Source organism: Canis lupus, chromosome 36 (assembly GCF_011100685.1).
Source record: "Canis lupus familiaris isolate Mischka breed German Shepherd chromosome 36, alternate assembly UU_Cfam_GSD_1.0, whole genome shotgun sequence".
In the NCBI taxonomy this organism is placed as follows: Eukaryota; Metazoa; Chordata; class Mammalia; order Carnivora; family Canidae; genus Canis; species Canis lupus.
The window spans coordinates 9,322,135-9,346,236 of record NC_049257.1 but is presented as its reverse complement, the minus strand read 5'-3'; the positions used below and the strand labels follow the sequence as shown (position 1 = coordinate 9,346,236).

Here is a 24,102-nt window from a genome sequence, read left to right as displayed (position 1 = left end):
CGCTTCCCCCGCGCAGCCCGGGGTGGGGGTGGGGGTGGGGGTGGGGGTGGGGGGACCGCACACCGAGACGCCCCGAGCCGGCTCCCTCCCGAGGCGGGGGGGCCGCTTATTTCGGATCCCCCCCGCCCCCGAAGTTGCCGCTTCTCTGCGGATAAAGTCATTTTCTGGCGGGGCCCGGGGGCCCAGGGGAGAGCGCGGGGGAGGGCCCGGCCCGGGCCAGGGCTCGTCCGCGCGCGGGGTGCAGGGGGGGGCGCGGGTGCGGGTGCGGGTGCGGGTGCGGGTGCGGGTGCGGGCCCTCGGCGGCGCTCAGGCCGGCTCGGAGCCCCCGCCCCCGGCGGAGCGTCCCTTCCGCGGCGGGGGCGGCGGGGGCGGCGGGGGCGGCCGGAGGGGGGGCGGGGGCGCTCCGGGCTCCCCGCGGGCCGCGCCCGGCCGTGTAACCCGAGCCGACCCGGGCGGCGGGCGGCCTCGGAGCCCTCCCCGCCGCAGTCCCCCCCCCCGGTGCTCCCGCCGCCCGGCCGCGCTCCCCCTGCGGCTCCGCGGCCCGGCCCCCCGGTGCTCCCGCCGCCCCCCCAGTGCTCCCCCCGGTGCTCCCCCCGGTGCTCCCCTCGGTGCTCCCGCGGCCCCCCGGTGCTCCCCCCGTGCTCCCGCCGCCCCTCCGGTGCTCCCGCTCCCCCCGGTGCTCCCGCCGCCCCCCGGTGCCGCCCCGTGCCCCCCTCCGTGCTCCCGCCGTCCCCCGGTGCTCCCCCCCGTGCCCTTCCCGCCCCCCGGTGCCCCCCCCGTGCCCCCCTCCGTGCTCCCGCCGTCCCCCGGTGCTCCCCCCCGTGCCCCTCCCGCCCCCCGGTGCCCCCCTCCGTCCCCCGTGTTCCTCCCCCCCCCCCGGTGCCCTCCCCGCCCCCCGGTCTCCCCCCCCCCGGTGCTCCCCCCGCCCCCCGGTGCTCCCGCCGCCCGTCCGCCGCGGCCTCCCGTCCGCCTCCCGCCCGGCAGCCCGCGTCTCCCTCTCCCTCTCTCTCCTTTGAAAACTGATCTTTGGCTCTTAGTGTGAAAGTGATTTGAATTTGGCTCGGCGGCGCTCTGCGCCTGCGCCCAGCCGCTGGCATGCTGGCTCCTTCCAAGCAGCTGTTTTGGGTTTGAAATTCCAACATGGCAGAGGCTGCAGTCCGTCTTCCCTTCAAAAACTTGGAATGATTTCAAATCATAGGCACCTTCACTTAACCCCGGCTTCCATTCATCAGCAAACACCTCGGATCGATGCTGCGCTAACCCGCCGGCGCCTCGCTCCGCGCGTTCAGGTAAGGGGAGCTCCTCAGTTTCCTACCATCTGTTTAAATTTGTTTTTTTTTTTTGTTTGTTTGTTTGTTTGTGTTTGTTTTATTTTTTAAAGAACATAAATAAATCCGAGACCCGCAATAAGAGGAGATCTTCGCCTTGTGCCGTGCACATTAAATCCAGTTTGCATTCGCTTCTACTCCATACGCCAACCTGCTGTCTAATTCCTCTGTACAAAGTAGCCCCGAAACATTATAATGCACCTTTTTTTTTTTTTTTTTTTTTTTACTGCTTAATCATTGTAACAATAGTATTGGATTAAGAGTTCGCGATAGCAAGAAGCTCGTTTTCCGCTCTATTTGGGCTTACTTACTACTATCTTTTTTTTTTTTTTTTTTTTTTTTTACTTCAAAAATTAAAACACACACACACACACACAACCCTAAGAAAGCGGAGCCATAGGGTGGGGCTAGACTTTCTTCGGGAACTAACTTCTAAGTAAATAAGAAGTGTAAATAAGAATCTTGCACACACAAAAAGTTGAGGTTAAATTGCAGTCTCGTGGCTGGGGGAACGTGAAAATGTCAGAAGATCGGTTGCAGAAAAATGTAAGCACATCGGCTCGGAGGGGGCACAGCGTGGTGGGCGTATTGTTGGCAAGGAACGGGAGAGAAAGATGTATAATTTAATGGTATATACAATCCACTGATCCTATTACCGTCCTCCCCGGAGCTCTTGTTAGTTTCAATGGGAGTGAGTGAAATTGACATGGACTTGCATTCCTGGTCATGTGCTTTTTTTCCTTTCTTTCTTCTCCTGTGATCTGAGATCCCCTTTTTGTTGATGTTGCTTTCCCCCTTAATTATATGCATGTAGGTTAAATGAATACCTGACGAAAGGGCCCACGTTTCAAGGCAGTGACATTTGATAGCTGAGAGGAAAAGTGGCTTTAATGAAAAGCAACCTTTGGAATTCCTGCTTGTGAGAAATCCAATTCAGCTTTTTGTGCTGCCAGCAAGAAATGATCAGTAGCACCAGTGTTTATGGTATGTCAGTTTTGGAATTTACTTCCTTTGCATCTAAATAGGAAAGACAAATTAAATAGCATGATAAAAACCATTGAAGACTCTCCTTGGGAAGCAGATGCTCATGATATAGAATTCCTTTAAATATATGTATATGTATATTTTAATCTGTCAAAATGCTTGTTTGCTTTTGCTATCACTTGTTTATATTTCAGTTTTGATTAATACATTACTGGAGTCCACTTTTATCGGTTTTAGCGCTAATCCCAAAGTTGCATGTTACTAGTAATGCACTAGATAGCCGCTGAAGTCAAATGGTATGTAAATTAGTTAAACTCAGTGTGGGGTTTTTTTGGGGAGGAGAGGGGAGAGGGCGGGAGTGTGGGGAAAGACTGCTTACTAATGAAAGTATATATATATGTACACACACAAAACTGGCTGAAAATTTTTTTCTCAACCTATTCATGCAATTTGACTGTCTGCTCTTTGGATGATTACACTTTGTGGAGTAATCAGTTCATCTGAGTGTGGGTTTTTTTTTTTTTGGGGGGGGGTGAGTGAGTGAAGGGGTATCTTTTACATGAAAATAAAAAAAAAATAAATTTTGATTGCCTTAAGCCCTTAATGCCTTTTAAGGAACAGTGGTAGTTTTTTTTTTTTTCCCCTTGCCATTCACTTGTCTGCCTGTCAGCGCTTTTTACTTTTAACCTGTGACAGAATTAAATAATCAAGCACTGAAATTGACTTTGTTTGAAATCGCTCTTTCCTCTTTCTTCACAAAAAAAAAAAAAAAAAGGTCAGATAAAGGAGTGAGAGGGGGTTTTCAATGGCTCTTGTGACCGTGCCGTGTGTACACTTTGTGATATTCAATTAAGACTAAGAGGGAACAACAACAAAAAGATGTTCAAAGTATTTTGCATAACCACAGGATATGTCCACTTTCTACTGGTTTGGGTTTTTGTTGTTGTTGTTGTTTGTGTGGGGGTGGGGGGGGTGGGTTTTTTGTTGTTGTTGTTTTTTGGGGATTTTTTTTTTTTTTTGCTACATTTACCCCACCACCATGCATTCACCCTGAAAAGAGAGAGAAGGAAAGGGAGAATGTGAAAGAAAGAAATAGCAGTGGGGCAAAGCTGCCAGGGGTCTGTAATGTGGCCGTGGTTACCGCTCTCTCATAACACAAATGTGAATACAAGGAAAGGCAGTGCAAGAGCCGTTGCGCGACATACACTTCTGGTTGGACTCTGGTGACTATTGAGCTAAACACACACTGCTCTCACACGATAGAAAGGATTTGAATTTTGCATTTGGAACTTGTTGACTTTGAAGCGATCAATAAGAAGACTGTTTATTTTAGATGCACATAATTTGCCCTGAGAAATGTTTTAAGGAGGAGAGAGCACAGCTTTTTTTCCCCCGGAGCTGTTGGAGCGAATGGGATTGCCAGATGGGCGATTTCCCTCTGTGATGTTAAAGCTGTAATATATATTCAGAGCAGATTGGGCTGCTGCCTGTGATGAGGAGGATATTACATTTATAAATTTTAAATCGGAGCTCGGACAATGTGCTGAGAGCAGAAATTGGATGGTTTGACTGTTCACCGTATTGATACTTAAATGTGATTTCTGGGTAGTAGTAGTAATAATAATCATTGCAATAATGTGTAAAAAACACGTTGGGGTAGGCAGTCATGTAATTCATGACATTTAACAGCAGATTTAAGTGTGTAAATTGCCCCCCTCCCCTGTCTCTGCTTACTATTAAATAATAGTCACATAATTTATTTCTCTCTGTTTAAATGCCTGTTGTGCAAATGATGGTCACTCAGGAGCCTTATCACACACTAGAATTCTGGGCAGGAAAAGTTTATATCTGTGTATTTCTATTCATAGATATATAAAGTAGACACTTGTGTGTACGTATAAAGTGGCATTAGTGGTTCCTATTTTGTAATTCTATCACTCTGATTATTTTTAGATTTTGTTTGTCTTACACGTGTGGCCTAAAGGAGCCAGAGCTACAAACCTAAAAGGCTGGAAAGTGGGCAAGTGCTCTCACTCTGGCAGCTCTGCTGTTGCAAATTAAAAGTGTGTTGTGGTCAGGAAATGAAAGCTACAATGTCTCTTTTGAACAAGTCGTTTATCAAGAGAAACATCTATCAGGGACTGCCTTGTCACATTGATTCTCTAAAAGTTAGGTCCCAGGTGGAAGCTGCTTTGATGTTTTTGATCCTAAATTTAATACAACAGAAAAAAAGCAAAGATATTATGACCAGAATAGATTAAAAAAAATGTTTCCTGGAACCAACAAGATCTATTTATTAGTACTGTACTACGTGTGAAGTTTTTTGGACATTAAGAGTTGAAAGGTTGAGGGGGGAGACCCTGGCCTTTATAAACTGATGGCTGTTAAATATATATTTATAGTACATTCAGTTATAGCTGGCCTCGTGGCTCACATGGACGTTTTGAAGATAGATTGTTTTAAAGGGAAAATTATTTTCGAGAGGGTGTTTTGAAACAACATGCAGAGAATCAGAGTTTTCATTCATTCAATTTTTGGAGTTGTCCTCTTCCTTTCATCCTCTCTTTGAGTTCTTTACTGCTGTTTCCTATCATCATTATATGTGTGACTACTAGCTTTTCTTTGGGGAAGAAACATTTTTTTCCCCCTATGAAAACCATTTCCCAAAACGTGCTTGCTCACATCATCTTTACTGTTTATTAGTTGTGCATGTGGATGGTTATCAGTGTAAAACTACATGGGCTCACTCAAGTCTTTTTGGAATTCCAGCCTGAAGATATAGGTAGGTAACAAATAAGCCATGTCATGTATTCTTAAATACTGAATATATTGCATGCATTATTCAAATTTTAAAAGGTATTGTGAAGAAAATGACCAATTAAGGAATTTTTTTTTTTTTTGGTGAAAGCAGTTAAAAGCAGTCTGCTTCATTTTGGGAGGCAAAGATATGAGAGAAGTGTTCCTTCTTTGAAATAGTTTTTGGATACTTGTCTTCTACTGCTCTTGGCTGCTTGTTATTTCATATGGATGTCTCAACAACTAGGCTGATAGACCACGAAGAGTGTAGTGGGAGTTTTGGGAAGTGTAATACTTGCTAATTAATCATGTCCGAAATGAAAGAATCATAGCAGGGTAATAAAGTCTCATTGTTGTTTTCCTGGAAGAGAGTAAGACTTCTGTTTGGAAGCTCTGTGTGTGAGTTGACTTGCTTTTTCTCTTCTCCTAAAAAGACAGTTTATAGGGTCTCTTTAGAATTATTTCAGGAACCTTTTTTTTTCTTTTTAGAGAGAATATTTTTCTTTCTTCTTGACTGTACCAAATCAGTGGATATTCTTGAAATTATTTCTGGTATCTTCTGAGTGAAAACATAGAGATGATGATTATTATTATTTTTTCTTCAGTTACATTAAAGACTCTAGTGGCTGAGGTTCCAGTACTCGGTTGTGGGTTTCTTTCTTTCTTTCTTTCTCTTTCTTTCTTTCTTTCTTTCTTTCTTTCTTTCTTTCTTTCTTTCTTTCTTTCTTTCTTTTTTTTTTTTCATAAATAGAAAATCTTTTGTTGTTTTTATTCATGTTAGGTAGGAACTTTGAAAACCTTTTTGTAGGCAGGTACTTCTGATAGACATACAAGAGAGCAGAAATTATATTAATTACTTTTAGATAGTATAAGAGTATGACCGGAGGGGAGAAAAGTAGTACTTCCAAGAATCAATAGAGAATATCTGTTTTCTAACTTGACTTTTCTAGGATAAGGTATTAGCTACCTGAAAAGACAAATGAGTGGTATCATTTAGGTAAATTCTTTTTTTTTTTTTTTTTTTCTTGAGCTTTGGCTGTTACCTTTTAGATTTCAATATTTTGCTTGGTTTATGCGTGGGGACAGATCTCGAAAGTTTATGTGTCTGCAACATTTTTTCAGGATTTTCATCTCAAGGTGAAGACGGCTATGCTAATGACTCCCTGTTTTTGTCTGTGAATGTTTAGATGCCTTGAATGATTGCCTAATTAAGTAATCAGTTTTAATGGACCGAAATCAGCAGAATTGCTAGGTGTATTTGAAACAATTGCAAGCTTTTATGTTTTGTACTTTCCAGTTTGTTCTTAGAACCTTGGTTAATAGAAATGTTTGCTGTTTTGCCTTTGATCAATATACTCTTGAATATAAATTTCATATTCTACTTTTACAAAGTACCACATTTATTGTTCTACGGCTAATAATACATTTAATTACCAGGAATTGAAATTGATTTATAAATTTTTGATTGGGAGAAATTATTCTGTAGACATTTGTGTGAAATATTGACATATGCTACTAATCAATAAGACTTGATTAATCAGCATATCTGCTTTTTTATCTTGAGTCATTGATAGAATAAACAAATGGCACAGGAAACAATGCAATTTTTTCCCTTCATTGAAAAAAATCTTACTATTATCATCTCTTTTTGGGGGGTATATAAAGGCCAATGTTTCATTAAAATCAGTTGAACTAGAAATTATTTTGTTCTACCAAGTCCAAAAATGATTCCATCTTCAATTAACACACACTCTCTTTCTCTCTCTCTCTCTCTCTCTCTGTCTGACACACACACACACACACACACACACTATAACTAATTTTTTTCGTCTATGAAAAATAAAACTTTTTTGAAAAACTGAAAATAAATGCTTGTTTAGCAAGTGCTTTTCATAATTGGATTTTGTAATTCCTTTTTTTCTAAACTTGAATTTTTATCATGAACTTTTTTACTTAACTCATGGTAGAAATTTCAAGCATAGCTGCTTTGACCTGATTGCTGATTACTGATCTTTTTGGTATTTTTGATGTTATCATTCAAGTGGCAATTTTACTTGAAAGATGCTTACCACGAGAAATGCAGATAGTGGAAATAAGGAGTAGGCAAGAATATGGTAAAAATAAATTGTACTGATAAGTTTGCAGCAAATCAAAAGCAGGTGGGTATGCTGTTTCCTTCAGGCAGCAGCACAGATGCCTGCTCAGGAGCTGTGCCTCCGCATAGCACATGTGGACGCTACCTGTTGATGCTAGTCTTAGCTAAGACACTGAGGCTGCAGAAGAGGATAGGTGATCAGAAACCATCCAAACACGAGCTATCATATGGCACTTTCCGTTAATAATATTTACATATTTTATGCAACAAATCTGTTTGTTGTCTTGTTACTTGAGTATTGACACTTTGCTTAACATTGCATATGGTGGGCTGTTGTTTCCGAGTTATTAGAAGCAGTGGATTCAAAGGAGAATTGCAGTTCAGAAGCATTTATGTTAAATATATGTACAAATGGATTTGTTCGCTTATGTTTGAGCCCCTGTGACTTTCACGAGACATTGATAGTATGGCTCTTCCAATCATTTTTGAAACCAATACATCTTGACTGTAGTATGCGTAGTTTATTCTATGGAGGCCCAAGGTTAAGCTTTTTTTTTTTTTTTAACCCTGCAACCCAGCTGAAGTATTTATATTTTTATGTTGGGAGATCCTTTTTAGAAAGTATTTTTTTATAATATTGGGAAATTCGTTTCTTACTGGACTTTTGTTTTCATTTTCAATCAAGAGTAGCTTTCATTAAAAGTTTAACAGTGGTAATAGAGCTTACAAGAAGGATTTTCTTCCTGCAGAATACATAATGTAAAATACCCATAAAATGTTTTCTTAATATCAAAAACACCTTTACTCAGTTCCTTTCTTACGAGTTTTGATTTCTGCTGGTAATGTATGTATTTACTCCATTCCACTTGTGGATATATTATTGCTGGCAAGAGAACAGAAACTGCATTTTCTTCATCTACCAAAAAAAAAAAAAAAAAAAGTCTTTCTCTTTTCCCAGATTCAAGCAATGTTTGCCTTATGTCAATTGGACGCTTTTTAAGCAACTGACGATTGATTAAATGCCATATACATATGACGGTAAACTCATCTGAGGACGAATGACCTCTACTTTCATGCTTTGGTTCCTGAGGAGGTATTATTCATGGAAACATTCAAAATAAAAATTTTAAAGTAGTGTAACATGAAGCCTTGGGTTTCCAGATGTAACTGTAAACTTTTGGCTGTTCTTTTGATTTATTATCTTTACCCATCAGCACGCATTGTCACCGTCACCTAGGGCTGGCTACATAATTTCTGGGGCTTGGTGCAAAAATAAAATGTGGGGCACCTTGTTCAAAACTTATTAAAAATTCAAGACAGCAACAGCAGAGCAGTAAACCAAGCGCAGGGCCCTTGTGTGGGGGACCCTGGGAGTGTGCACAGGTCGCAGGGCAATGAGGCTGGCCCTGCCTTCACAACCCACAAACTTTTATCGAGGGCCTGCTTTGTGGAAGTCACTGGGTTTCCTGCTTAAGACACTGACTATCCCACAAGTATTCCATGTGCCTCTGCCCAAGAAATACTGATGGTTACTGAGTGAGAGAATCGATGGTAAATGGACCATTAGAGATTTTCTGCTCTTTCTGTACATGAATTGGCGACAGAAATATTTGCATTTACCTCATGTTGCTCAGAGGTGCTCCATACATCCCATGAATTTTTGTGCAGAGATTCTTAAAAGGAACCTGTGTTTTGTCATTGTTTGCATGCAGGTACATCAGGTACATACTTAAATATGTGTTCCCAGGCTCAGAATGATTGGGGTGGGAGGATTTTAGTCAGATCTGTGGTAAGAGCCTGGGAGTCTCTCTGTCGCCATGTACCATCCCTACCCCACGTAAGTTTCAAGCCTACGTAAAAGATGTATTTCTCATGTAGAATCCTAGATTATCTAAATATGCAGAAAATCCTGACCAATAAAAAATAAAAGCACAACCCACTGAGTGCCATTCAGACAAAAGGGGCAAACGCAAAAATAATTACCTTGTTATAACAGTAGCAGCATTGATATTTTGACATTAGAAAGTGGCATCGTAGCTATATAAACATGTGGTGACAGCTGTGTTAAAGATGCAGAGTAACTCCTCCATGCAGTAGCATTAACTATGCAGTATGTTATATTCAGATTGTGAACTTGGTTTCTGAACCTGGATTGAAATAACCCCCTTCCCCTTGAATAATGTAGTCACCAGGTAGGGCTCCTTTCTCCTTGGGTTTGAACATTGTCTGTGGAGGGGTGGACAAAACGTTGACATTGTTGCTTCCCAAGATACTTCTCAATGAGATCAAGCTTCATATTGAGATACCTAAAACTAAATTTTGAAGTCAAGCGGCTTTTTCAAATCAAAACTGAGATACGATGGAATGTCCAGCAAGTAATGGATCTGAGTGCACTTGAAGTTGTACCATTTATTTTCAAAAGGTATTTCTCACATCAGATGACTCTGCCAGGAAAGGAAATATCAAAGACCTCGGAAAAGTAACTATTCTTTTCTGTAATCCAAGACTGGGGTGAGGGTGGGGGGCTTTAAAGATATTTCTGAGGAAGAAAAAAAATTGAACTTATTTTGAATGCCTTGTTAGACTTTGTGGAGAGAAATACTATATATGAGACCTTCTAAGAAGAAAAATCTTTGCCCTGTGTAATAACAAGGCATAGCTCTCTCAGTTGATATGTACTTTAATGAAAGGAGGCTTGAAAATAACTATTACAACCGTGTCCCATTTAATTATAAATTCACCCTGCAGTTTAGAGATTTTTTTTTTTTCCATTAAAAGCATGATAAACTTGTAGTATTTTGATCGGTGGTTAGCCACCAAGCATATTTTTTTTAGTATTCTAAAACCGGGCTACAAATTCTGTAGTAGAATTTAAATCGGAATCCTTCTTTTCTCACCTTACTCCTGGACTTTGGTATATTTTTACAATACATGTTTGGCCTTGGAAAAGGATTAAACCAGGAATCTGGGTAAATCTGTGGCAATATGGTGCATTGTTATGCCCCAAATGTGACTGTGGTATTTCCCTTTTATTCACTTCTTTTCCCTTTCCATTTTCAAATGGAAGTTAAGACTGTAAACTCTTTCTCTTAGATCATATACCTGAATGATGCTAAATTATAAATCTTAATTAGGTATGATTCACTGATTTTAATCTTACAAGATAATTATTCTGAATAGGATAAAAGGCTGCCTTCAGATTGAAGGCATTTTCATTACAAACCCCATTTAAGATCAAACAAAGACCATTAAATAAACAGAATACTGTTATTCTTTTAAGCCTAAGAGTTAATACTTTTGGGTTTGAGTACATGAATGAAGAAATAAAGATCTGGATAGGACAGTTCTCATGTTTGCAAACTTTAAGCACTTTTGATAAATTTCACCGCTAGGAATGGCGGGAATCTTTTAAATAAAAATTACAGTTTTGATTATCTAAATGGAATATGCTCCTGTGCATGTGCATAGATGCATTTCTTTGTGAAGGTATCAATGTCAGGGACACTTTTGGTATTTCTTTATGAGTAATTAGGTTAACGGGTTAGTTAGAAAATGTATCCTTTCCTGGAAAATGAAAAATTGCATTCAAGCAAAGGTAAAAGAGTAGAACATATTCATGACTTTAAGTACTTAAAAAGATATTTTATGAGTCATTTTTAAGAATAATACCCAATATGTAACTTGTTAAGAATAATAGCCATTTTTACTTTTTAAAGCGTATCTATATTGAAACTGACTTTCCGTTCATGAGTCACAAATCTGGAGTCAATTTTAGGCCCAACTTAGAAAAGATGTGGGTCTAATCCCCTGCCCGGATCATTGTACCCTATGCCAATGGTATTGGTGCAAAATTCTTCTTTAAGGAGAGGTTTTCATTTGTATTATTCAGAAGATTAAGCCATATTTTTGAGGGAATACTGATATGACCCAAACGGAGACATTGGGACCCTGAATGACCTATATCTTTGTCTGACAAACTGGAAGGAGAAAATATCAGCACCTTTGGAATTTTATATACCTACATGAACAGTATTTGCTCTATGGGAAGGTTTTTAAATGTACTAAGAATAAGGGTTTCCCAATTGGAAAGATGTACTTTATATAATTAAAAGCGTACCAATCACCTATCACAATATGAATTTATTTACGATGGTAAGGCAGGAGCACCAAAGAACCTTACTCAGAAATGGATGTTGAGACTGAGCTAATGTCTCTTGAGAAAGAGAAACATCCTGTACACATGCAGAATTCCTTTTGGGACTTTTTTTTTTTTTTAACACGAGTGTAAAATCATCATTAATAACATTTAAGCAGTTGAAATATTAGGAGGAAATTCTATTGGAAGATCTTTATTGTGTTTCGTTCTTTTAATAATAAGTCCTCGATGAACCCATACAATTCATTAATGGGCTGTTTTGCTTGTTTGTTCTATTTTTGTGTCGTTTTATTTTGTTTTAAGATCAAAGTAGGAAGACCTTAAGGGGAAACTATTTTGTAATGTTTGTCTTTAAAAATACCACTGAGAACTACAACATGTGGTATAGATTTGCTTATAATGATGCGCAAAAATCCACAACTTTACCCCAATATAATTCTCTTTCTCTGAAACCTACCTTTACCAAAATGCCACTGTTCCTAGGCTATCATATGGTAGATGTTGCTGATGTATTTATTGTAACGCACACGCGTACCTAAATCCGTATATTTTTTGTATTTATCTATAATTTCTAACAACCAGATCTGCAGGTGTCCTTGTGCTCGGGGCAGGGAGAACAAGGTTTTCTACCTATCTTGTCTGCAGACTTGCTGTGAACCTTGCTGCCTCATCCATCCTCCTGCTGCTGGGTTCCAGTTTTACTCAGGCCTGTGTCCTGTTTTGATGAGCTGGATTTTCATTGTGTTTTGTTTTGGTTTTGGTTTTTTAGTATTTATCTGTAGGGCTGGTTATTATTTGATCATCTGGAAAATCAAATTTCACTTGAGCTCCTAGAATATGATATTTACACCATGAGGAGGTAGTTTGAATTAATTAAGAGGATATTGAGCTGTGTAGTGGGAGGAAGTATAGCAGCATTTTTGGCATGGACACAAGGAGAAAGACAACTTGTAGGAATGGGGAAGTAGTTAAAGGGAAATAAATTACAGAAGTTGCTGAGGAAAGCCAAGGATAATGACGATCTTCATGTGACTTGCTAAAAATGATATTGGCAATTAAAAAAAATCAAATCCTAATGTAATTATGTGAGAAAACTGATCATTTATTAAGAATTAGTGACCAGTGTTTCTTCATATGGAACTGTAGTGCCAAGATGTGTATTTTGTTACCAAAAATTTTAGGCAGTGTGAATAAGAAAGTTGTTTTTCATAGTTGTTGAACAATGAGGAACAGTTACTAGATGACATTGAAGATTTTAGTAAACTTGAATTCAGTCGTTGATCTTGGACAAGATATTTAACCCTTTAAGCTTCTTTTTTCTTCATTTGTAAAATGGATACCTACCTACCTCATATGGTTGTTATAAGGAATTGATTAAGTAATTTTTGCAAAATAACACAGTGCTTGGCACGTAGGGAAACATTTATTTATTGTGATTTTTTTAATGGCTTGACTTACATATATTGTGAAATAATTACCACAGGAACTTTTGTTAGCATCTGTCATATAGTTGAAATTAAAAAAGCCAAAAAAGAAAAAAAAAAAAAGAATTACTGACCGACCAGTGCACGTCAAGTAGTATGCAGCTCCATAATCTATACACAAATCATATTCCCTTTTTTTTTTATAATGGCACATTCTGTATCAAATCTTGAACATACGGGAGTTGTGATCATACAAATTAAAAGAACTATTCCCCCTCTTTTCCCTCACGGTTTGAAAAAGAACAAAATTATACATGCCTCTAAGGATGATTCATATTACTCTTAGACTCTTTTTTCTTCCTCAGCATACTCAGTTTGTTTAGGCTTCAGGTGAGATTACAGAAGAAAATCCATTGAGGATTGGGGTATTTCTTTTTTAAGGGTTTTTTGGAAAAGAATGCATTTATTGCCATGATAGGGGTTCGAATCATTAAAATAGATGTATGATTTGATTTGAGCAGAGTTTAATGATAAATTTTGTGTCTACTCTGCATTCTAGCATCGATATACTTTAGGGGCCAAAAAACAAAACAAAACAAAACAAAAAAACCTGCCAAAGCCTTACCTCAGACTAGTTAAATGGAAGTTTAGGGGATGGCCCAGTTTCTTTGAGGCTCCCCCAGTGAATCTGGTGTAGTTGGGATTAGGAACCTCTTCTCTAAACCAAAGCTTTACACATTTCATGATGAGATCCTAAACTTTTCACTACTTAAAAATATTATTCCTGCCTGAAGACATAAAATTAGAGATATCCATTCAGAATTTAATGTACTAATGATGTGTGCTAGAGTCAGTTCCCTATCTCACTAAAGTTCAGCAACGATCCATGAAGAATCTTACAAACATTGCCACCAAGCTAATAAGAGTACCCCAGGAGAGTGAAAGTGGTGAAGAAAAGTGTCAGCCGAAGCCTGGAGTCTGTCGTATTGGTGACCCTGTGTAAGTCACTCAACCTCTCTGAGCTTCTTTACTTTTTTATAAAAGGAGAGTTGATCCAATGACTATTAAGATTCTCTCCAGTTCTATATAATACGTGACCAGCTTGGTCATGGATTAGGATAAGCTTGAGTAATTTGGAACCTTGCTAGTGGTCAGTGGCTGATGAAAAAGATTTTTTTGGTTTCTCTGTAAGAAACTACAGAAATTGTCTTGGAAACAAGGAAAGAAGCTCAAGGACCATTTATCACTTTGTTAAACCCTTTAGGGGGGATGATAACCATTCATTAAATATGCTTACTAATTGGTTGTAAGCAAATATGTCAGCAATTCTACTATCTTGAGAGTTGATGACTATTAGTTAGTCAGTGCTTTTTCCCTGTAAGAAATACAAATAGACTGACAAGCAGATTAACTAGAGCAGTAGTGGAGTTGGGCCCTTAGAATCCTTTTAAAAATATATATAAACTACAGTTCAGTATGAATTTGTGTTTTTATCAAACTGGAAGCAATTCCATCTTTCCTCTGTTTTATGTCTAGTTATTCTTTATTCATCCTCTTTTTACTTCCTGGAATGCTTTTTTCCACCTGTTGAAATCCTACCTGGACTGGGATATCTAACTCAACGTTGCATCATCTATGAAAACTTCCTGAGCCACCATAGTCAGGATCCATTTCCACATCTACTTGGTATTCCCTAAGAACTATTTTTTAAAAATAATTTTTATTTATTTATTCATGAGAGACACAGAGAGAGAAGCAGAAACACAGGCAGAGAGAGAGGCCGGCTCCTCACAGGGAGCCTGATGTGGGATTCGATCCCTGGATCGGGATCACACCCTGAGCCAAAGGCAGATGCTCAACCGCTGAGCCACCCAGGAATCCCCCCTAAGAACTATTAAAAAAACAAAAAAAACAAAAACAAAAAAAAACCTCTTTTCAATCATTTGCCATCATCTCTCCTCTACCGTAGATTGCAAGGCACTTTTGTTTCTCACGTATGAAACTGTAAACTTCTTGTGAGCACAATTCTAATTCATTTTTTATTTTTAATCTTCTCAACATTCCTGTATGGTGCAAGACCTGTAATAGATGTTCTATAAATGTTTGGTGAATTTAATTGATAAAAGCATAGGAGACTATCAGTTGGTTAATCTTTTATTAATCTTACTTGAAAAAAAATTGGAAGATACTTTTAAAAATATTTAAAGAACAACTATATTAAAATTGTATATTTCATTTTAAAAAGTGAAATTCCCATATTCTTTATGTAATTGAATTACCAAAGAAAGACTTTATAACCCTGAAAAATAGTTTTATAATTATATACCTTAAGAGGAGCTTACCATCATTTATTCTATTTTCATATGTCTGGAGAGGAGAGCATTTAAACTATTTTATAAAAATAGAACATTATATGCTATTTTGAAAAATCTTACAGAACAAAAATCCATAGCCTATTTTGATTGTAAAGTAGTAACAAATGGCTTCAAATCACTATGCTCTGCATATTTTTTTTTCCTTCTATGTTTGCAGTCAGAAAAAAATGAGTCTACAGAATCATAAACTACTAGACCAGGAGATTTCCAAATCAACTTCTTGCCAAAATAAGGTTAGTCAGCCTTTGGTTGAACATGGGAAATCAGCACCTCCCAAGGCATTTCTTTCTATTTTGTCCTTTCTCTGATAAATAATCAGCGTGCAAATAGGTGCTCCAGCAGCATTCAAAAGAGATTTCCTTGGGAATATGATGCTACTTAGGGAAATAAGATGTAAGATGCAAACTAGTTGATAGGAGAACTTTCATCAGCTCTGTAGTTTGTGAATGTCTTTGGTTAGCATTTTATTTAACTGGCATATTTTTGTTTTATATTTAAATAGTGTCTGACACTATTAATTTATGTTGTACTAAATACTGGGTAGTAAGCAATTTAGCAGGGGTTATACCCAATGACCTTGTCTTCTAGTGATTCCTCTGCATTACCAGTTGGGTTTGTATGCCTATGAAGGGTCAGTTTCTTTCTCAAAGCTGTCACTAATGTTACAACAAATAGCGTTACAAAATTTTCTAAGGGAAGTGCAATTTGATCAAAGTGTTGAAATTGTAATGAGTTAGTGAACAGTAGTTTACAAGATTTCTATTTTATATTTATGTATTTGAATCTAAAGATGGGCGTACCAGAGAAAAGCACTTGTTCACCTTGCTTTGTGAAAGAAAAACAACCAAGAAACAAAACAAAAAACCAAAAACAAAACCAACTAGAAAAAAACCAAAGGCTCTATTGTCATTCTTTTAAAGACACCATTTTACTAAGGAAACCTGTAACCTTTACTGAAAGCTCACTAGTTTTCTTTTAATTTGGGCTCTTCAGATCTGAAAAAGTTCTAGATGTTATCTTACCACTTCATATTGAAATCTAGGTTGAACTCATACACTTTATATAAAAGAAATATGTGCAGTACTGATTGTTGAACCCGGATCATTATGAAGACATGCCATCAAGTAAGCTATGGTGGACAAATGTTGCTTAGTTAAATGCATGAAAACACCGCATCTTTGGCAAAAAGCTTCAATAGTATAGAAGGATAGGACATTGTAGGGAGAATAATAAAGATCATGAAACAATTTGAAAAGTAGCAAGAACATTTTTGTAGTTTTACTAAAATAATGTGTTCGGTTCCTTTGTTAAATCAGCTCTTCTGGTGTTCTGGAAACCATTCAATAAACGGAGCAAGCTAAAATTGCTTAAATAAATAAGTTAAAATCCACGAGAGTGAGAGTAACAACTATGAACTAAAAATCCTTACGGCGGTAGCTTGCCAAAAACCAAACTAAGACAAGGGAAGATTTAAAAGACATAGTTTAGGGGCACCTGGGTGGCTCAGTCTGTTTCGCTGCTGCCTTTGGCTCAGGTCATGACCCCAGGGTCCTGGGACTGGGGTAAAGCCCTGCATGATGGGGCTCCCTGCTCAGAGGAGAGCCTGCTTCTCCCTCTCCTTCCCCCACTCCTCCTGCTTGTGTTCTCTCTCTCTCTGTCAAATAAAATAAATAAATACAATTAAAAAACCCCGACATAGCTTAAAATTTGATCTAGTTTATATTTAGGAAGTTGTGGGGTTTTAAACTAACTAAATAAAAATATCAGTGCAGATCCTTCATGCCTAAAATGTCAGCCTTTTTTTCCTTTAGTCCTCTCAGAGGAAAATTGGGTGATTTCCCAGAGACAGTAGTAATGGAAGTTGGGAGCCACAGAAAAGGAGCCATGATTAAAAAGTCAGTGGTCAATAGTGGATGTTGTTGTTGTTGTTGTCGTTGTTGTCTTCCCTCAGAAGCATAGTTGAAAGTTGTCAGTAACTGGATTTTTTATGAAGCCTAGATGTGGCAATTGTTGAAGAATAAGAAGCTATATTTGCCCTCTTGGCTTAAAATCTAAAATGAAACATAAAATTATTTCAAGTGAGTATAGCTGTGTGTGTGTGTGTGTGCGTGTGCGTGTGTGTGTGTGTGTGTGTGTTTGTATTCAGTAGAGCAACTATGAAACATGACAGCACTACAGCTCTTTCATTCTGAGTGGCCAGTTGGTAGCTCCATACAGAAACCATCTAAGTGAGCCAATTTAAATCTCACTCCAGATTCTTAACTAAGTGGCCCAGGTCTATCCGGCCGGTGGCACTTACTTGTCCCTTAGGGGATATGTTTGGCTTGATGTTCAGTTAGAGATTCAGTGAACAAGGTTTATGATAAATTAGTTAAAACTGAAATTGCAAATGGCTAATTGAGGTATAGATTACCCTAAAATGGCTTGAATATATTTGTACTGCAGAGAATTTTTTAAATGGGTTATTTTGATTAGAATAAAAACCAATCACAAATAAGCCACTTATAATTTGCTTTCCTGCTAGGATCATTTTCTTTGAGCGACTGACCACGCCTTCTTCCAGCCCCGTCTTTGTCCAGGGTTTGGTGTAGTCATGCACATGTCCTTGAAGAAATGTAGCATCTTTCACGAGATTTTTGTGCAAGTGAAATCAGATACCAGTTTTTATTGCAGAACCCAGACTACAAATGTTTCTCTTTAAAGACATTTTTAATAGAAACAGTAAGGTATAAATCATTTAAGCAATTACCTGGACATTGTGGAAATGGGGCTTGGCTTGTTCTGTAGCCCCAGATGTTCCCAGATTCCAGTAATAACCTGGCCCAGATATTTACAGCTTAATTTTCTGTGCATGTGCACTTGTCCACAAATGGCTCCTACTTCCCATTTTCTGTTGGACAACTGGGCCACTTAGAGGTAAAGAAAGTGATTTCAGCTTGGGTGATGACAAACATTAATGGTTATAATAAGTTGCTTCTAGAAACTTTGATCACTTAAAAAATGGAGAGGCTAAATCTTAAAGGATTTTGCACTACGAAATAAAATAAATTATTCAAATGGCATTTTCCTTTATGGATGGGGATGGGGTGAATAACCTCCCCTCATTCCTCAAAATTATATTTAGCTTTGATATACTGTGTGATAAAAAGTGATTTTTTTTTTAAATGCGTCTTCTGGCACTCGTTGGGTTATCATGCAGGCTGCTAGTTTTCCTTGCATTACTATTCCACAGTTTTTCTTGTTCTTACTGGAAACTAAACAAATGGAAAATAATGATTGGTAACCATCTGCTGTGCAGAAATTTCACATATAGCAGTTAATTCTATTTTGTAAAACAAGACCAAATGAGTGGATTATACTGTTGCCAGTAAATAGCAACATGCAGTAGAGCTTCCTTTGGACAAAGCAGGCGCATAGGGAGCCAGCATTTCATTATGGGAAGTCAGTTGGTCGGACTGTGGGGCTGGATGTGCCCAGGCATTTATGTGTGTGCTCGTGGGTGTGTGTCAGAGTGCATTCTGCATATATGAAGGGAATGGGTATTTCCTCTCTCCCTGTTCCTTGTGTCCCCATCCTTGCCCCCATAATTCCAATCAAGTAAGTCGGAGTACTGTAGATCCAAATAAATCGATTTAATCCCCCCATCCTAGATCTCTTTATTTGCTTAAAAAGTGAAGCCAGAATACAGAGAGGATAAAGGTTTGTCAAAGTATGGGGGCTTCAGAGCAAAATTGTGGTTTCCAAAGCTTCCAAAGCCCTACACGTGAGGGCTAGTGGCTAGCCAGTTTAGCTTTAAATCATTCTCCGGTCTCATCCTCTACCTGAAGAATACCTTAACTGGAAATTAGTTTGGGTATGTGCCCAAAAGATATTGATGGGCAACGATAATTCATATAGTTGCTACTAAAGTACGGACGTTGTATTGAGGGAAGACATATATGGGAATAGACAGACGCAAGTGGTCACAAAGAATTTATTCAGATGGACCAGGTAAGGCCCGATTTTATAGTCGTCCATATAATCAATCAATCTCTCTTTCTCCCTCCCCTCTCCTTTCTCTAAAATCTGTTTAATATCAATATACTTAGATACTCAAAACACATGTTTCCTCCCTTTCACTTATTTGATACTGAGATTTTGCCACAGAGCAAGAAAAGTTGTTTAAAATGGGCAGTATATTGAGTTCAAAGGACCCATACAGTTCATAAATTCTCTGGTGTCTACTGGATTTTTCATCAGGGAGACTTCCAATAAAAATGATCTATTTTAGAAATAATATTGTTTAGTAGGTTGAAATGTGGTGTAATAAAATTAGACCTTCAGTCTTCTAAAGTTACTACTTAGATGGCACCCTTGGGATGGTAAAATGGCTGTATAAGCAGATGAATCAGACAGTTCCACTGATGGGTACATTTGTCAGTCTCTGTTACAGATATAATATATTCTTATATCTGTAATCCTGACACTGTTACATCCAAATGAAATCAACATGAGGTTGTCATCTTTAAGCAAATATGTTAAGTGTTGTCTTTTGTGCTTTGGATTTGAAAGAAAGGGGCCCAGGGGAGGCAGCATCATGCAAATGGAACAAATCCCATTTCTTCTGAGCTGTGCTGTTTTTCCCCTCCATGGCAGCTGGCTGTGTTATCTTTGTGTGTTTCTCTGAGTGCTGACAATTCTTTCAGTGATCTAAGTTAGGGCACATTAGAAAGTGGAAGCAGCTGTCTGTCGCTATACTGAGAGACGTGTTTGCTCTACTGCAAAGATGAAGGACCATGAATCCTTGACACACTCCCCCCCCCCTCCCCCCTGTACTTTCCAACATGATCAACATTCAGACGCACAGATTGTCTGCTTGGACAGTTTTTTGTTCTGACTGACAGCATCTGGCATAGACAAATTTAAAAATACATAGCATGCCATGCTTGGAATTGGAACATCCCTTCTTTATTAATCTTCTCATTTAAACCATTCATTTACATTTCAAGAAAGGTTACAGCTTGATATGGTTGAAACGTCGATTTTTAAATGAATAACCTTCTAATGAAATGTCTTGAATGAGTACCAAGCAGCTAGTGTTCATTAAAAATTACACCCGATTAACACGGCCTTGAGAGCCTGCGAGGAAAGGGATTTCTTATTGTTTTAATCCACGGTGCTATCCAGTGTTTACCTTTCTGGCACAAAGCGAATAGAGATGATGCCTGTACTCGCAACACTTCTGATACTGAACACAACTATGATATCACCCCGAAGCCGACAAAACACTTGGCCTTGTTCTATCAGCTTTCCTCCCCCCCTGGAAGCCCCCAGAGGTGTTAAAATATTTTTTTAGGCATCACCCAAACCTGCCCCTTTCGGATCCTCTCTCTCTCTCTCTCTCTTTCCATGCCCCACCCATCCCCCACCCCAAAGTACTAGGTCTCTGGGCCCAAATCCTGGGGAGGGGGGGCAAGGGGGGGGAAAGCTTCTATGTTATCAGATGGAAAAGTGCTGGAAAACGCTTTTCGATTAAAACATTCCCTCTGACCCCAGGTTGGTGGCTATACATTTATTTGTCGGCCTTACTTTAGTAATAAAACATAACAGTGCAAAAATTGCTCTCTTTCTCTGCCTCCCCGTGCCCCCCCCTGCACACTCACATTTCCTACCCGTTTTCAATTTCACAGCCAACCTCAGCAACGTGCTCGTCTAGCGTTTATGTAAAAATAATATGAAAATTGGCCCCATCAGCCCGTCCGTGGACTTGGAGTCCGGGGCTGGCGGCGGGAGGGGGAGAAGGGGACTCCTCCTTTCCTTGCACGGCTCCCACTGTCCCCGTCACCTCGGATTGCAGCCGGGACCGCTCGGCTGCAGGTGTGGCCGCCGGAGTTGTGAGGGCCGTGGGCTGGGGGGGGGGGGGTGGAATCATAACTGAACAACAGCAACAAAGCAAACTGTCAAGTGCTGGGTAGTAAATATGTAAAGCCAGCGCGCTGGTTAACTTGGAAGAAGAGGCTTCAGAGGGAGGTTCAATTAACAGTTGTAGGCAGAAGAGGTGATGGATTTCTGCAGCACGTGTAAGAGGTCATTTGCTTTAGGATACATTTTGACGAATTTCAGAGAGAAGTAGATGCTGAAATAAAAATGAAAACACATCACAGCTTCTCATCAAAGGCACTTTCACATTCTTGAGTAGGAGAGGGGCCCATTTGTATCCCATGGATTATATGTCATTTTTCAATTTTGCTAATTTGTGCGCTGTGTGCCTTTTTTTTTTTTCATTTAAAAACAAAATAAATCTTGGACACTAACAATGTCTTTGAATCTGGAATCAGCTTATCCCTCTATCCCACAACCCGGATCCGGGATCTAGGAATATAGGGTAGACACTGTTTGGTTGCTGTTTATCTTTTTCTTTCCTTCCCTCCCTCCCTTCCTTCCTTCCTTCCTTCCTTCCTTCCTTCCTTCCTTCCTTCCTTCCTTCCTTCCTTCCTTCCTTCCTTCCTTCCTCTCTCTCTTTCTCTCTTTCTTTCTCTCTCTCTTTCTCTCTCTCTCCCTTCCTTCCTTCCTTCCTCCCTTCCTTCCTTCCTTTCTCTTTCCTTTTTTCTAGAAGCTGATGGCAGAGAATCAAATCCAAGTAGATCTAGTTTCAGCATTTTGATTGCCAGTAAATGTTTTATAATCAACATTTTAAATATAAATTACTTAGTTTGTTATTTTCCATTTTGATTTTTTTTTTAATGACCAGGTTTTAAAGGTAGTGCCAATGTGCATCTGTAAGCAAACTGGGAATGGGTTAGAGTACACTATTCCCTCGTGTAAAAAGCCAGGTTTAGCAGTAATGCTTTTAATCTGGACTTGTAGAGGATTCAGGAGCATCCATAGATCTGCTCCAGTAATTACCATACCCCAAGTGGCACTGGAGGAGACATTTGCCTAAAAACTTGATGTCTTCATTACGCTGTTTACATTTTAATTAGAAACATGAAAATTACTGATTCATACAGGCAACTATAGTTTAAGTGGTTGCGTTCACCATCCAATAAATCATAAAAAAAAAACCCAACACAACAACCCACAGTTGGCATAAATAGTTTACTAGGAATCATTCATGGGAATAATGTGTTGGCACTATAAGCTGCTTAAAATATGTTTTTATTTTACCAGAGGTAGAATTTGCATATAAATTAGAGAATGGCATTTTAAGTTGACAGTCATTTATGCAGAGTACCACCCACACGCAAATACATATATGGCTGTATGTGTATACTTTGTAGGGGTTTATAGGGTTTTGCTGTATTGTGATCGTGGAGGTACACTGAGTCTAGTCTATGAGTTTTTAAAATGCATGTCCTCTCTGAAAGTCCATTCAGAAGTGCTTTGGGTGTTCCAAATATGCATATCTGCAAACACATCTTTTATCTCTTGGGCAGTATCAACTTGCAGTAGGAAAGAGGTTTATTTCTTGTATATATAGGTCTGAAGAAGGAGTGGCGTTTGCTCATTCATTCCCTTTCCTCTTCTCCCGTTCCCCCCTTAACTTTTGCATGTACCTGTCAATGCTGCTGCCCTAAAACTGCTCCCACTCAGAGCAGCCGGACTGAAGCAGGGTAGCTGTCAGAGTCCATTCCTGAGTCAGCAGCATATCCGTTGCCTGAATCTTGCGACAGTCACTCATCCAGTTTTCCCCTCCCCGGGGGACAAGCGTCCTCCTCATCAGTGAGGAGGAATGACCCTTCTGGCTGGCATGCTCGAAATCCCAAATCTCCCCACTTCGGTGTGCGAGTTCAAATCCCCCCTCCTGGAGGCAGGGCTGGGACTGTAGCTAATGACTCCGAGATACACAGGGTCAGTGCACTGCTGCGCTGGAGAACTGAGGCATCGGGCGAGCCGACTGACTTGTACATTTTTCCCATAACTATAGACTCCCCTCCTCCCCGCCCCCTCCCCTCCCAGACCCTTTATTATAGATCAATATTATGCAAAAATGAACCAGGAATAGCCACAGCCATTAAACCCATTTTTCTTTTCGTTATCTCTGTTAGGAAGTTGTTGGCCATGGTGGAAGGGGGCTCTGTTATTATTTGTTTGCTCGCTTATTGTTTTTTGGTTTGCATGGAAGCATGTTTATTTTGTAGTGTGGGCCCACACAGGCCACAGGTAAAAATGAATTTTTAAAAACGTTACATAGGAGGAAGAGTTTACACACAGGTGTTCCACCTGAAATGATAACAGCACTCATTGTTTTAAACTTCTGAATGGGAATGCATTACACTGAACCTGCTGGCTGCATGGTGTGATTTCTGGGAATTAAAGGGGATAAGTCAGTCATTCTTCGTGAGGTGGCTTTCGATGATAAATTTTGTGCTTCATCGCTGTGTCTTTCGGGTTTGTTGGCTTGTCTGTTTTTAAGTTCTAGGGGATTGCCCAAGTTTTAAGATGCTGATCGGTTATCGTGTGCTGTCCACCACGTTTTTGATCTTAATGAAAAGTCGCTTAGGATCATGTGCATTGTCATCGAGGTGACTGGTTTGGGTTGTCAAACCAGGGCTTTCGAAAACAGGTATTGGGGCTCTGCCTTTCCCAGGCAGAGTTCCTGAGCACATTAGTTAGAAGGTAATAGTGAATTCATGGCCATATGCTTATTGGTTTGCTTTGCATCACCTCTTTTTTATGGGGGCGGGAGGGGGGGGCAGGCAGGGCCCTTATTAGGTCTCCGTACTTCGTCGATGCGATTAGACACAATAGTCGACGTCCGTAAGGGCAGAAACATGCTGCTTCCTTGCACACATGGCAAAATCCGAATAGTTCTGTGCTGTCTGGTAAATGCTGTCTGCTTTATGCAGTGTGGCCCGAAACAGTTGTGTGGTGAGGGAATGCTGGCCGCTGGCCAGCCATTGACTATGAAATCCCGGGTACCTGAGAGCTTATCAGTTCTTTTGCTTTGTAAAAGAAAAAAGTG

General features: G+C 39.8%; 1 protein-coding gene across 1 annotated transcript in view; it reads left to right on the top strand.

The window, feature by feature from the left end:
* Window positions 1-1,005: 1,005 nt before the first annotated feature.
* Window positions 1,006-24,102, top strand: part of FIGN (fidgetin, microtubule severing factor) — a 125,205-nt gene continuing 102,108 nt past the window's right edge. The window contains 2 exon segments of the mRNA XM_038584675.1: window positions 1,006-1,289; window positions 2,143-2,312. Coding sequence (XP_038440603.1) covers window positions 2,288-2,312 — 25 coding nt within the window. The 5' untranslated portion in view covers window positions 1,006-1,289; window positions 2,143-2,287.